General features: G+C 42.2%; 2 protein-coding genes across 4 annotated transcripts in view; both read right to left on the minus strand.

Annotated features, from left to right (window-relative positions):
- Positions 1–158: 158 nt before the first annotated feature.
- Positions 159–7,268, minus strand: telo2 (TEL2, telomere maintenance 2, homolog (S. cerevisiae)). Of its 2 annotated transcripts, none has more exons than XM_070851645.1 (21): positions 7,229–7,268; positions 6,398–6,769; positions 6,041–6,318; positions 5,872–5,940; positions 5,200–5,347; positions 5,010–5,112; positions 4,860–4,928; positions 4,647–4,788; positions 4,270–4,406; positions 4,035–4,120; positions 3,453–3,539; positions 3,252–3,340; positions 3,064–3,155; positions 2,824–2,940; positions 2,659–2,730; positions 2,378–2,539; positions 2,197–2,288; positions 1,998–2,097; positions 1,760–1,824; positions 1,409–1,524; positions 159–608 (listed from the first exon to the last, which is right to left on the minus strand). In XM_070851645.1, exons 2-21 carry the CDS (start codon positions 6,736–6,738, stop codon positions 487–489), a joined length of 2,487 nt encoding a protein of 828 aa, XP_070707746.1. In that variant the 5' UTR covers positions 6,739–6,769; positions 7,229–7,268; the 3' UTR covers positions 159–486. The 2 variants fall into 2 exon arrangements, 1 of the variants encoding a protein (XP_070707746.1); XR_011585736.1 differs by having other exon boundaries at positions 589–608; positions 1,760–1,820.
- Positions 7,269–8,619: 1,351 nt separating this feature from the next.
- rab11fip3 (RAB11 family interacting protein 3 (class II)) overlaps positions 8,620–13,271 on the minus strand; it is a 28,267-nt gene continuing 23,615 nt past the window's right edge. For both annotated transcript variants that reach the window (XM_070851736.1, XM_070851737.1), the window contains 3 exons: positions 12,953–13,108; positions 12,645–12,785; positions 8,620–12,556 (listed from right to left, as the gene is read on the minus strand). In XM_070851736.1, the coding sequence (XP_070707837.1) occupies positions 12,443–12,556; positions 12,645–12,785; positions 12,953–13,108 (411 nt within the window). In that variant the 3' untranslated portion in view covers positions 8,620–12,442. The remainder of the gene's footprint in view (positions 12,557–12,644; positions 12,786–12,952; positions 13,109–13,271) is intronic.

Genomic DNA, 13,271 nt, shown 5'->3' on the forward strand with positions numbered 1-13,271 from the left:
TTCTATTATTGATGAATGTGTGTATGCACGTGGATTTTCACAGGATGTCCTTTGCAAACAAACAACCAAGGTACAGAGAGATGTGCCAGCACAGGAAAGAGGTTGAAAAGGATATCCTCATAACATACATTTTGATGGTAGACAAAAATGGCATCCTATTCTCCATTCAATTAATATTTTATTTGGTTCATAAATTATACACAATATGTTCATTTAAACAATACAGTGTGTTGAAATGTGTGTGTGTGTGATGCAAAAAGACGCCCACAAACGTGTGAGAAGACATGTGCCCTGCTTTTCCACTGGTCGGCTGTGTGGTCCAGGATATGAAAAAGACGGGCCAGTCTCACCCCACAAAGAGGCCAGCCCATCCGCCTGCAAATATCCGGAGCATCATTTCCATCGTCCTAAATACCCAAGTCTCAAGGCTCTGTGAGGACCAGGCAGAGGAGCCAGTATTCAGTATTTCATTGTACATAGTTGCGATCATGACTCCAGGCTCAGGGCTTGTTGATCCTGTAGCTGTTTCTTCAGGGTCTTATCCAGCAGGACCAGACTCTGTACAGCCAGACTCCGGCAATCAGCATCAGGGTCTCCTTCAGCCACATCTGTGCATGTTCAAAATGATTGTTAGCAGGTTTAGAAGTAGTGACAAGAAGGCCTACATCTCTGAGCATAATTACAAAAGGCAAATCACAGTTTTGGATTTCTGCACATGCACATAATCCTGGCATTTTCTTTGCACGATTAACAACCTTATGAGGGAGGAACAAAACATGCACTATGTCATTTAGCTCCTAGTCCCTCACTACATGTGAAACTACTTTTATCCTCAGAGGGATTAAAAAAAACATCCAACTGTTGATGAGCCAATCACGTCATGGACAGTCCGCGTAGTACAGGACATCCTGGCTCTTCATGTACTTCCCAGAAATGCTCAGTCCAGCTGTGCATGTGTGTGCTCTACGTGTTTGTGAGTGAATGTGTGTAACTGAGGGGACATCCCAGACAGAATTACATTCTGCAGGTGCAGCCTCAGACCTTTGTGCATTTACAAGAATCGCGTGTTTTAGAGTAAATCTATTATTAGTATCATATAAACAATTTATTGCTTTATTTGTGTGTGTTCTACATTGAAAAACAATGTGGCCCTGTTATAACAGAACTGAAACAAGATTTTAATTTTAAAAGAGATTTATTTATTATAAAATGTGAACACTTCTAGATGCACAATGGAACCTTTGTCACAGGTAGGGAAGGGTATCAGTGCCAATAGTGAGCCAATTACACGTTGCATTAAATGCAAAAAATGCTTCCAGTGATTGTCTGCAAGCAAAACCATGCAAATAGAATTTTTTTTCTAGATCTGTGTACAGATGATTGTAGCTATGATTGGTTTTTTTTTTACCTGCCAGCCAAGTTCTGGTCTCAAACAGCTGATCACTGAGGTCCACCAGCAGGTTCTGACTGTTCATGCTCAGAAACACAGAGCAAACAGCGAAGAGGACGCCTCGTCTCACCATCCTTTAACAGAAAGATTTCAGGTTACAGCTCGGACTGGAATAAGAAAACATAACATCCTGTCAGGACGTTAGAGTCTGTTCAGGCTTGCTGTTGTTTTTTTGTCGGACTCTTCTTATTCTGCGTTAACCACAGGTTGCTAGGAAGGGGCCATACAGTTACCTAATTAATGTTGATTATAAAAATCAAAAAGTAGCTCCCTCGGACTGTCTAAAACACCGATACTCTTAATACTTACTGATCAACATGGTAACGCAACGCCCACACAAAGTCCAGTAAAGCACGACCCATCTGCACAGCTATCTGTGAAGAAAAATAAAATAAATAAAAAAGTCATTGGAGTCCAATAGCTGATTTTTTCTTTAACAATAAAACATATATATCAAGAATCACACCAAACTTTATGGCACACTGACATCAATATAAAGCTACATTAAGACAATGTTACACGAACACGGACAGATGAATAAAACTACCGGGGCATTGACTGCCAGGTGCATGAAGAGACCCAAGGTGTGGATCAACCTGCCCAGTATCAGATGGTCGCTGCCCAACAGGTCAAAGGTCACCTGAGGCCTAGCAGAGAGATGACACATTTTAGTTTTAAAATGCTCTATTGTACACTTTTTAAAATCAAAAAACTGTGAGAGTTGAGCTATTAAAGAACAGACATACTTGTCATAATTCCTGAGCAGAGGGAAAAAGAAGTGTCCAGCAACGGGGGCGTAGCGGTTAGGGGTGGCCGTAGCAGGAGGTTTTGTAGCACCCTGGAGCACAAGAGAAATGACGGGAGAGCTTAAGAGCATGTCTTCACCCAAACATCAACAAGGCAGATTAAAATGTTCATATACTTTACCTTACTGAAGCGTTTTGTCTTGCTTTGAATCCGTTTCTCTACTTCTTGTCGCCAGTGAACGGGGTTGTCCCCAGGATATGGAGTCAAATCTGTTATACCCACAGACGGATTTCTCTTTTCAGTGATTGGCTTAGAGAGCTCCTGTGCTGCCAGAGCAAGAACCTGATACACCGAAACAGGAACAACAAGTGTGATTACACTTGTGTCAATAATAAAAAGAGATCAAATCACTGAACTTATTTGCTGAGGGACACTCTCAAAAGAGGAGAAGATGTTTTCACCTCCAAGATATCGAGCCGCTGGCGAAGACTGTAGTTCAAGGAGTAAAACTCTGTGGTCAAATACTGAGTCACCTATCGGGAAAAGCAAGAGAAAAGTTTAGAAAAGGGGAGCAGATGCTTAAACGTGGTGATAAAGCAGTATGGTAATGAATATAAAGGTCATACTGGGACACAGTCAGTCACAGTGAGGGCCACCATGGCCGCCTGTCTCAGACTCAGGAAGCCCATTATGTTGTATTTATCTTCCATGTGAAGAAGCACTTTGGTCAGCTGGACACTGATCTGAAAAAGCCATAACAAACAAACATGAACTACTACAGTAAAGTTAGGAACAACTTTTTTTAGATGAAAGCAATTCCTGCAACAGGTGTTACACTTTTTTTGGACTTCAAATTGCCGTCATACCTCTCTGGTGGCAAAGATGTTCTTCCTCACCAAAGCCTCAGCTGCTCTCAAACTGAGCTCCACACGCACTGGATCCTCACAGGAAATGAAAGCTGGATGGGCCAACAGATAAGAAAATATTAGAGAAGGAGCTAGTAAGACAGCATTTCCATAGTAAGGTCAAATACATGTACGCTGGGGAGCCATACTTTCCAGACAGTCTCGTAGGTAGCGGGGTGGGGAGGCTTTACTCATTTCCTGATCGCCAGACATATCGTACGGAGCGAGGTCATCATCGCTGCACCAGAGACAAAACACTTCTAGAATTCCTTCACTTCAGTACATACAAAATCCCATAAACACATTTAGTAGAACAGCATCACTGTCTGAGCTGAGGAGCTAATACTGACCTGTCCAGGTCGGACTCTGGGTCGGTTTTCGATGACTCATTCCGAGTGGACGCAGCAATTTCATTGGTCCCTTGAGGAGAGTCACCTCTGCGGATGACAGACGTTCTCTTAAATAAGATCAAAGCAAACAGATACGAAGTGACAAAGTTTATGGGACTTGGCCCGTTGTTAAAACACATTCGTTAGTGGAATATTAGTTATTATATACAGTTATCTGTATATAATAGTTATTCTCCACTAATCTGTTAAAATGCTATAAAACAGGCAACTCACTTAAATAATATCTCCTATTAAACTGATTGAAGACTCTTAAATCTTAACTATGGAATATTACTAACACAGTGTAGTCACATTTATTTAGCATTACTTATTTTTAGTGACTGCAGGTGACAACCTTTAGAAACAGGGATAGTAATGCTTAGTAGTTCATAATGTTATTTGTGTAAATCCGACACAAAACTTGTTGCCTATCAGTTAAGATTCCTCAGAATTTGCTAGAGACCATAAATGACAGCAGAACTTGTCTTGTCATCACCTCACAGATACGCTGACCAACAGGCCAACCTCCCAAATCACCCTTACCTGTTTACAGGCTCGGCCTCTGGTTCATCACCGGTGACGGGAGTCATCAGTGAAAGCAGCTCTCGAGTTTCCTCGTCCTGATCATACTGCAACACACCACAATACAAACTCAGACACTGGTCGCATGATGGTGTTTCAATCAAGTAGTGAATCAAATAGTTTGAAGCCGGTCAGGCTGACTGGGCCGCTGCCATAATGTGACAGCACTGCGTCTTTACATTTACACAGACTGTACCTCAAATTTGAGCTTGATTCCGCTGATGTTCATTCGAGAGCTCAGGCACTCTCCCACCACCATGCCCATGCGCCTGATACGCACCACACTGCTGTCCAGGTGGCTCTGCATGCCACCCAACATGCACTGAAGTAAGTCTGAGAAGAAAGGCACACACCAGTGAGAGGAGAGCACAAAGCAGCAGTCTGTACTCCCCTTAAATGTATAGGATCACATTAGTACTTCTGTTTGTCTTGAAATCATCCATTTGCAGCTTTCAGCAGCAGTAATACATTAGCTAAGATCCTAATATAAATCACACTGAAGAATGGAGTGTGTGATACAAGCCACGTGAAGGTATAATCACTTCTATTTTGACCAAACACTGTTATTTGTACCTGAACGTAGCTCCTGAAGCTCAGAGTCCTTCAGCAGACTCACACTCAGCAGTAAGGCCTTGCTGACATACAGCTGCTGCTCTAGAGGTGTGTGCTTCACTGCACTGGGGTTCGCCCAGGCCTGAGACACAGACCGTAACACCTGAGAACACACGTACAGGTCAAAACCCTCCATGTATATAATTTGGCTGCTGAAAATTCTAATGCACTCACCTGGATGAGCAGCGGCCGTCGCTCCCTGTCTGCTGCGAGGTAACCCAGAATAATTCTCAAGACTGGAGTCTGGGAAAGAAACATACGCTTCATGTGATATTTACAAGAAACAATTATGGTTTAGTTTCAGGCTGCAACTTATCTTCTCACCTCATACTTGTACTGTAGTAACAGCAGTTTATGGGTGATGACAAACTGGGCCTTTTTATTCGTTAACACTAGATTACCAATGATCCTGCCAAAGGCATCAGGGCTGGAAAAAGAGGGAAGAATTTGGTATCAGTAAAGGCACAAATAAAACTGCTAGCAGTTTAAATGGCTGAAGCTCTAACCACCGTACCCACTGACAGCCTGCACCAGTCCAGTCAGCACGCTCTCCACCCATCGCTGTGGAACATTCTCCAGCAGCTTCCAGCTGACCCTCTGCCACACCATGTCTGAGCGCGTGCAGACAGACAGCCGAGGAGCCATCACTGCCAGCACCAAACCTGGGGATGGAAAAGGAAAATGCCCAGAGGATCAAATGGAGCCTGTGACAAATAATCAATTTGTTTCCCATGGAGTTAGTGAAAGACAAGCATCATTAATGTGTGATGGATAATGAATGTGGAAAGTCAAGAAATGTTTGCTTTTCACATTTCACCGTTATTAGCTGTCAACAGCCAAAGAAATGTCCTTCTTTTCTTGACAACAGCCGTCATAGAATTGTCTATTGTCAAATCAAATCTTCTAATTTCTTTAAATACATTTAGAATGATGCTGGCAGCAACCAATGATCATTTTCACTGGGGATGTTACTGATTAACTCTAGCTGACAATAAGAATTTTGACCTATTAATACTATCAGTTAAAAATTATGGATGTTGCTTATAGACTGCTTGTACGAAGCATATAAACACTACAAAGCAGCCAAAGCAGAGCATAAACACATGAGATAGAGGAGACACAATATAAGAAAGAATAACTGCAACATTTTTTTTTTACAATTTCCAAAAAATGGGACCAAGCTCACCACTATGGCCCTGGATACACACTTTTCCAAGTGTCTGAGCCACAAAAGTCAAGGAGCAGTCTGTGCCATCTGTTAAACATACAAGTCAGAAAATACAGACGGATTTTGAAATCATAGCAATGAGTCTTTGACATAAAGAGCAGATAGTTTAAAAGGGGGGTTCCCTCGCCTTTGAGTGCTTGGCAGGTCCGCTCCAGGGAAGTGAGCATCTCCGAGGCCAGTAGTGGGTAGTACTGCTGAGGAAGAAAAAGGGGCTTGTTGTTTGGGTGCAACCTGTTGGCGGTGAGGTCCGGCAGCGCCACAATACGTCCCAGCAGAGCCTCCCGGACCTGAGGGGAGTCAGGGGGACCTGCCTCCAGACAGTAGGACCACAGCAGGTCAGCGAGTCGACCACTGCGAAGGAACTTCACGGTGATGCTGACCAAGTGGTCCAGACTTGTGCTGGCTCTGTGGAAGAGAAACGGAATCATGGGTGAAAAGACAAAAAGATGAACATGCCTCTCATTACCTATCCTGCTTCACCGACCTTAGATCTCCTATCGCCTCCATCAGCACCAGCAGCGCCTGCTCAGGAGGGCCTCTGAGGAACAGGTCGTCCCATAACTCTGAGCGCTGGGATGCCGTGAGGCCTCGCAGCCAGTCGGCCTGGATTTTGCTGACGAGGAACTGAAGGGTGCGAGTGAAGTGAGCTCTCCTGAACTCTGCCCGCTGAGCTGAGGTGGTTCTTCCCTCCGGTCCCTCATCCAAGTAAGAGTGGAGCGTTTGAAGAGCAGCGATGATGTCTTTGCTGTCTGTGGATGTAGCCAGCGTGCGGAAACACTGGGCCACTGCCAGACGAACCTCAGTGTTTGGAGAAAGGGACTCCATCTTCAAAACAGTAACTACCTTCTTCGACCTCCTGAACACACACATTAAAACACATTAGACACTGAAACAAAACTGTTTGACTGCCAACTATCTACCTCCACACAGGAACAAACACGACAGCTCAGAGTCTACATTACAACAGGGACCTATGAGTGCACTGTACAATACTGAGCTTTATGGATTAGTTAAAGCACATCACACCACTGAATATGTTTCACTGTGTTTTTAAGCGAACTCTCCCTTTACTCCTTTAACGTGAAGGCTAAGCCAGCTACTAACGTCATAGTATTAATATACAGCAGAGTATAGACACATTATAACACATTATGTTAACTTATAAGTGAGTTAGCTTAAACTGTTAGCCTGAATACATCAATGCGCACCTCGGCATTTTTATTTAAACAGACATTTATGTGGCGACTGCGGACATGATGTTTAGTCGTTGTGACAATGAAACTTTTCTCCTCGAGGTGAAATGTGTTGCTCCTACTGTCAGTTCGCTTGTTATTAGAAAGGTCCCGCCGTGTCGCTCTCATTGCTCCCTGTGCGTTCCGTCAAAATACGTCCGTGTAGAGCGGGGAGGAGAAGAGAGGTTCCGGGGACAAGTCTGACCGGCGTAGCGTTCAAGAAGCAAACGTTTCTGAATGTTCGTCAAGTCACATTCAGTTGATCACTTTTTATGCATCGATTTACAAATAAGCCAATTAATTAATGAAGACGTGCTAATAGTGAACAGCCGATTTCAGCATCTGGATTCAAGGGTCACATGAGTCGAATGAGACATCTCACAATAATTATATTACTCCTAATAATATTATAATAATAATACTGCTTGACTGGATTTGTGAATATTGTTAACAATAGTCTGTGTGGGTGATGATCAACAGCTTCTGTTACAGCTGGAAAGTTGTTTACAGTTTTCAGTCCCACTCCAAATTACTTTATTATAACTTTTCTTCACTTGAATTATTTCAATATTATATATGTGTTGTTTTTATTTAGTCAACCTAATGGATACCTTTTCCGTTAACATATTCTATTAGCATGTTTCTTGGTTATTGAAAATTTTGTTTATTAATCCTTATTATTGCCCACCTGCACTCACTAGTACAGCTGCAGATGACATGGTTGTTATTATTAGGGGACATACAGTATGGGCCTCACTACTTCCTCCTGGCAGTTAATATGGTGTTGATAAGCACAACTGGTGAAGATTTTAACATGATTATGACAAAAAGTGTGAAGTGTGGTCAGGTCCGTGTAGTATTCACCCACAACCAGTAGCTGGAGCCCGTGGGCTGGAGACAAAGTGACCCGGTGTCAGGACTGTGGTGAGGGACAAAATGAGAGGAAGGAACCTGAAAAACACCTTCCTCAGGTGTTCAGTAATACACTTATGAGATCAAATGCCAACTGACCTGTAAGCACCGCGTTTCATGGTCAGACACAATCTCATGGAGCTTATATACGACTGGAAAATTAGTGGTTACTGCAGAAGACAGAGGGAGAGAAACAAATCTGATTTTTTTAATAAATATTTACGTTCAGAATACATTCCTTTTACTTTGGGGACTTTATGGAGCTGAAAATGGAACTATTTTTTATCTACAAACCTGTAGCTCTATCAAATACTTATAATACATAAAACACATAAAAAGGAAATCCTTAAAGTCTCACTTTTGACTCATATCTGAGCTGGTTCACAGGTGAGAACACCTGGAGTCAGTTTTGAGAGAATAAATGGTAAAATCAAGACTGAAGACAAGAAAAACCTGTAATCTCCTGAATGCTCGTCCAGAATCTATACAGTTTATGTAAAATATATGCAAACGCATTGCACACTGTAAAAGTCTGCAAAGAAATGAGGCAACCAAACACAAGGTTGTTTTATTCCATTTATTTTTCTAATCTTACTTTCACTGCTTACCTTTAAATTTTTCTCTTTTTACAATGACTGAAATTATATTTCCCCAGCAACAATTAGGATTAGATCATTTGGGGATCTTCAAAAAAATAATATACAGCTGTAACCAATACTGTTATAATTTATACATTTATCTTTGAAAATAGGAATAAATTTAACTTTCTCTTTTCTACAATATTCTCTTTTTTAATCTTCCCATGTCACATAACGGCAAGCCATGCACTACTACGGTAGTGATGTTTGTGCCTTGAGCAAACTGCCTTTGGACACTGGAAGTGAGCGTGAGGGAGAGAGAGAGAGAGAGAAAAGTTCACAAAAATGACAATTCATATTTACAGTTCAGGTTTCACCATTATAATTTAACAAACTGACAGTCACGTGGTCAGTGCTTCCCCCAGGGCTCGTCATCAGGTAGGTTTAGAGGCAAAGTCTGACACAGAGGCACAGTGTTTAGACTAGCAGGCCAGTTTTTTTTTTCCTTCAAGGGAGTCTGCTGATTAATGATTCATTAGAGCAGAAAAATAAAAGCGTGATCACGGACCCTGATAGATAAAATGATCAGTATAAGCTCAAACGTCTGTCTTTGGTCATTCTGAAAGCAGGAGTTGAAATGGAGAAATTTGGATTTGGTTAAAGTGCAATCACCTTCAGCTCTGCTAAAAGGGAATGTTTCATCAGCTCTGTGGTCTCACTGTTTTAGTTACTGTGGTGCCCGTCATGCTAGTCCCCAAACTACCTGTTGAAAACAGACACTATAATATGAAGCAGGAGGAGTTAGGTGTAGTACAGCCTGCTGTGTTCAAGTGTCATCCCATTTCCTCTTTGTGGTGCAAAAAATATTCATCACTATTGAAAATGAAGTATTAAATCTGTTGGGGGCGAACCTCCAGTCAAACTAAAAGGCAGGAAGCTGAACTCAGCAAGCCTGGATATGAGGTTTTAGGTGTCTTGTGTTGACATTAAGAGGTCTCAAAACCTACAACTCACCTACTGGAAATTATAGCACGTGATTTGTCAGTTAAAACAGAAGTCAGAATCAGAGATATACAAGAAAAATCTGTGTTTCCATGCAGGACCTGATTCCATCTGGGAAGACAACAGTAGAAACTGCAGACTCTGCCATAAATCTAAAACCACTACCCTGGAGAGGTCACAGCAACATCAGCGTCATGGAAGAGTACGACGACCTCAACAAACGACCACGCTGAGCAGGTCGCGTTCAAGCTTTCGGCCGGAGACAACATGACCTTGCTTCGAACATTTCTCTTACTAATTCGATAAATTCTCCCACAGATTCACTCGCCGAGAATTGATCTCCCCCTCGTGAATTCAAAAATGTACAAACATATTTTCAGCAGAACTGATCACAGAGTGTGAGTTCGTCATTTGTGTCAAATGATGAATAAATATCTGCATGTTATTTAAAACAAAAAGAAAAAAAAAAAAAACCCAACAGATACTGTACACGCTACATGCTAGAGAAGAATACAGGCAGCTGTCTCTCAGCATAAGACAACAAGAAGAAATGTTCTTTTCTTCGGACTATAAAAATACCTAGAATCTAGAATGAGTGTAGAAAAAACTTTACATGTACAAGTCATTTACATCCAAGGCCATTTTTCCATGGAGTGGCAGGTGAAGAAGAGCAGTGAGACAGAAGTGAACAGGGTGAAAAATAGGAATTCTTCTTAGCATATTGGTGCAGAACGCTGTGCTGTTTGGACACAACCAGCCTCCCCGACTACCCATCAACTAAAAATCCGTCGGGCGGACGAATCCGACACTTGTCCAGTTTCTGAGTCAGAAAGAAATGTCCGAAAGTATTGTGAGATGGCTGCACGGTACCGCTGAACACGGCATCAGTCCAAGATCAGTCTTTCGAAAAAGCAGATGTCGCTCCAGCAGAGGAAATAAAGAGCAGGGTTGTTTCATCTGCCCTCCACCAATGTCCACTTTCTTGCCAAGCATTATTGCTACCAAAGTCTGCCATGTCTCCTCAGTATTATATCTGTAGAACAGCTCTGGAAAAAGATAAAACTGGCCAACAACCAGCAAAAAAAACTCTTCTGAACTCCTGATGGCTGAAAAAATACAGTATGTTAATCAAAACTAAACTCATCTTAACATGGCTGCAAATTGTTTTCTAGTATTCTTGAACATTTCCAGTTGAATATGGCATTGAAATTAGTGTGACGCCTTTTTCTTCTCTGATGTGAGTGGGATGTCGGCGGCCCACACCAGTCCTTACTTTGCTGGTATGTCAGTAGCAACAAATCCGGCACACCATCAGCTTCATACGGGCCTAAAAATATGTTCATTTATGATTTGATCCCTTCACAATAAACATTTTTTTTCTATCAACAAAACAATAACAAAATCAAAACAAAACTTAGTGCAAAGTACAACCTTTTGATTTGATTACTCACATACAACTTGTCAAATGTCAGCAATATCCCAACAATAAATCACCTGTGCAGCAAAAAAAGTTTGGTTACCTGGGTTAACTTGCTCCTCATCACTTTCACTCAGCAAGAGAACACTGGGATCAGGCAGGCTGTACTTTAAAAAAAACTACAATTCCCAGAATCACTCATCAGTTTCCCTTCATGCTTGCTTCAAGTGTTTGGAGATTTTACAAAGTGAAGTATGAGCACATTATAGTTTGTTGATTAAACTTAGTGAGACATGTTATGTAATATTTGTGCCAAGGAGTGATGGGAAATGTAGTATTTTTTTTTCCACTGGAGGTTTCCAGCCCTCCTGAGCACCAGGACCCTGTTTCATTGTAAAACAAAAAAAAGTCTAAAAATGTGATGAGGCAAAATTATAAATAACCCAGTTTCTTCATTTGGGATATTGAAACTTAGATTACTCCTCCTGGTGTCACCGAGCTTTTTCAGAACCTTTATGTAACACAGAGCAAAAAACACCTCAAACACACACACACACACACACACAAACCCTCCGGGCATTTCTCATCATCGACCCCTAGAAATGTCCCTCACTTGGGTTCACTGGAAAGACAGTCGAACTTGGTTGAAGGACAGAACACACTGTTATAGGGACCGATAGGCAGCACAGCAAGATTCAAACTTATTAAATTCGAGAGAGAAACTGCCTTAATCTCCTGACCTGCGCTTCATACGGCTTTCTGATTAAAACACGATTCAGCCTGGTTCAGGAGATCACAGCCCACACACCACCACCATCCCAGTGACACTTCACTGACTGTACTGAGGCATGTATGGTACGAACAGTTAATGAATACTTTGATCACCTTTCATTTAAGGCCTTTCGGTACAGTATAATTGTCTGATTGTTTTTTTTTTAGCTCAATCAAACATTGACACTTTTTTTTATTTTGAAAGGGACGGGTAAATTTTCTACTTTTTATGATCCTGGTCTCTCGCACACATTTACACATTTACACATTTACACATTCACTTGCTCGACAGGGGAGACTCGGGTCCCTCTGGCCAAATACATGGAAGTCACCAGAACCCAAGTGTATTCAGGGGAGTGAACATATACTGTCACAAATAAGCACAGACTTGAGGGATATCCAGCTGAAAATGGCTAATTTTTCACTGACAGCCATTGACTTAAATAATTATTTTTTGGAGGGGAGGGGGTTGCATGAGTTGAGTGCGTTGTTGTTTTCCTACCAAAATGATGTTGGAATATTTTTACATCCTCTCTTGGTAGTTTTTTTTAGCTAAGTCTCCAGTAATTTTAACAGCCTGAGGAGTCGCTGTGTGTGGCCGTCTGTCTGCGTGGCGTCTATTTGACCTCTAGGATGGAGGGGTTGGACTCCATGATGGCCACGATGATTTTGTCAATGTAGTCCTGGAGTCTGTAGTTGATCTCCTCCTGTTTGTGGATGGCCTCCATCAACTAGAAATGAAGAAACAGAGGTAAAAGTGAGTGAGAGTCACAGATACTTAGTATGCTTCATTACTTCTGTCCTTCTGTCCAAACCTACCTCTGTACGAGACACAGAGTTGATCTCAGCCGCCAGGGAGTCGGAGAAGGAGGCCGACATCAAGTTCTTGGCCCCCTGGATGCTCAGGTTGATAATCTGGCCGTTTAGCTCGTCATTCTGCTCCTTCAGGCTGCGGTTGTCCTGGAGAGGTCAAGTCAAAGGTATCAGATCATAAAAAAATGTCCAAGCCGGAGCCTAAAGCCTACATCGTTCTTCTACAAAGAAGGTTAGAGTGACAGACTGAGAAAACACTGCGTAAAATGATTGATGAGGCAGAAACTGGAGAGTACTCTGTGTATCTGAGCTACCTGCTTGAGTCGTTTGATCTCCTGCTCCAGCTCGGCTTCGCGTGTGCGTGTCTGATATTCCTGCAGCCCAGCGCCGGGTGTGCGCCCTCTCTTTGCTTCGGCCTCCAACTTGTAAAGCTGTAGGTGCTCAAGCTGTTTCCGCAAGTCTTCAATGAGCTTCAGCACAAACAAATCAAGAGACATCAGTTAGTACAGTTCGTCATAAAGAATCCTACAAAATGCAGTAAAGCAATGCTTTATTCTTTAAGCCAATATAGACGGGGACAAACACAAAGACTACAGACAAACAAACTACAGCGACGCTGCCTACCTCTAGGCT

The sequence above is a fragment of the Pempheris klunzingeri genome, chromosome 20, assembly GCF_042242105.1.
Source record: "Pempheris klunzingeri isolate RE-2024b chromosome 20, fPemKlu1.hap1, whole genome shotgun sequence".
Lineage (NCBI taxonomy): Eukaryota > Metazoa > Chordata > Actinopteri > Acropomatiformes > Pempheridae > Pempheris > Pempheris klunzingeri.

What these genes read in the sequence shown, in the direction of transcription:
- telo2 (XM_070851645.1), bottom strand. Translation starts at nt 6,738, where the DNA reads ATGGAGTCCCTTTCTCCAAACACTGAGGTTCGTCTGGCAGTGGCCCAG. An exon ending in GTGTATCCAGGGCCATAGTG is followed by an intron (nt 5,348 to 5,871) that starts GTGAGCTTGGTC and finishes TTCCATCCCCAG; the next exon opens with GTTTGGTGCTGGCAGTGATG. An exon ending in CTGGTGCAGGCTGTCAGTGG is followed by an intron (nt 5,113 to 5,199) that starts GTACGGTGGTTA and finishes CTCTTTTTCCAG; the next exon opens with CCCTGATGCCTTTGGCAGGA.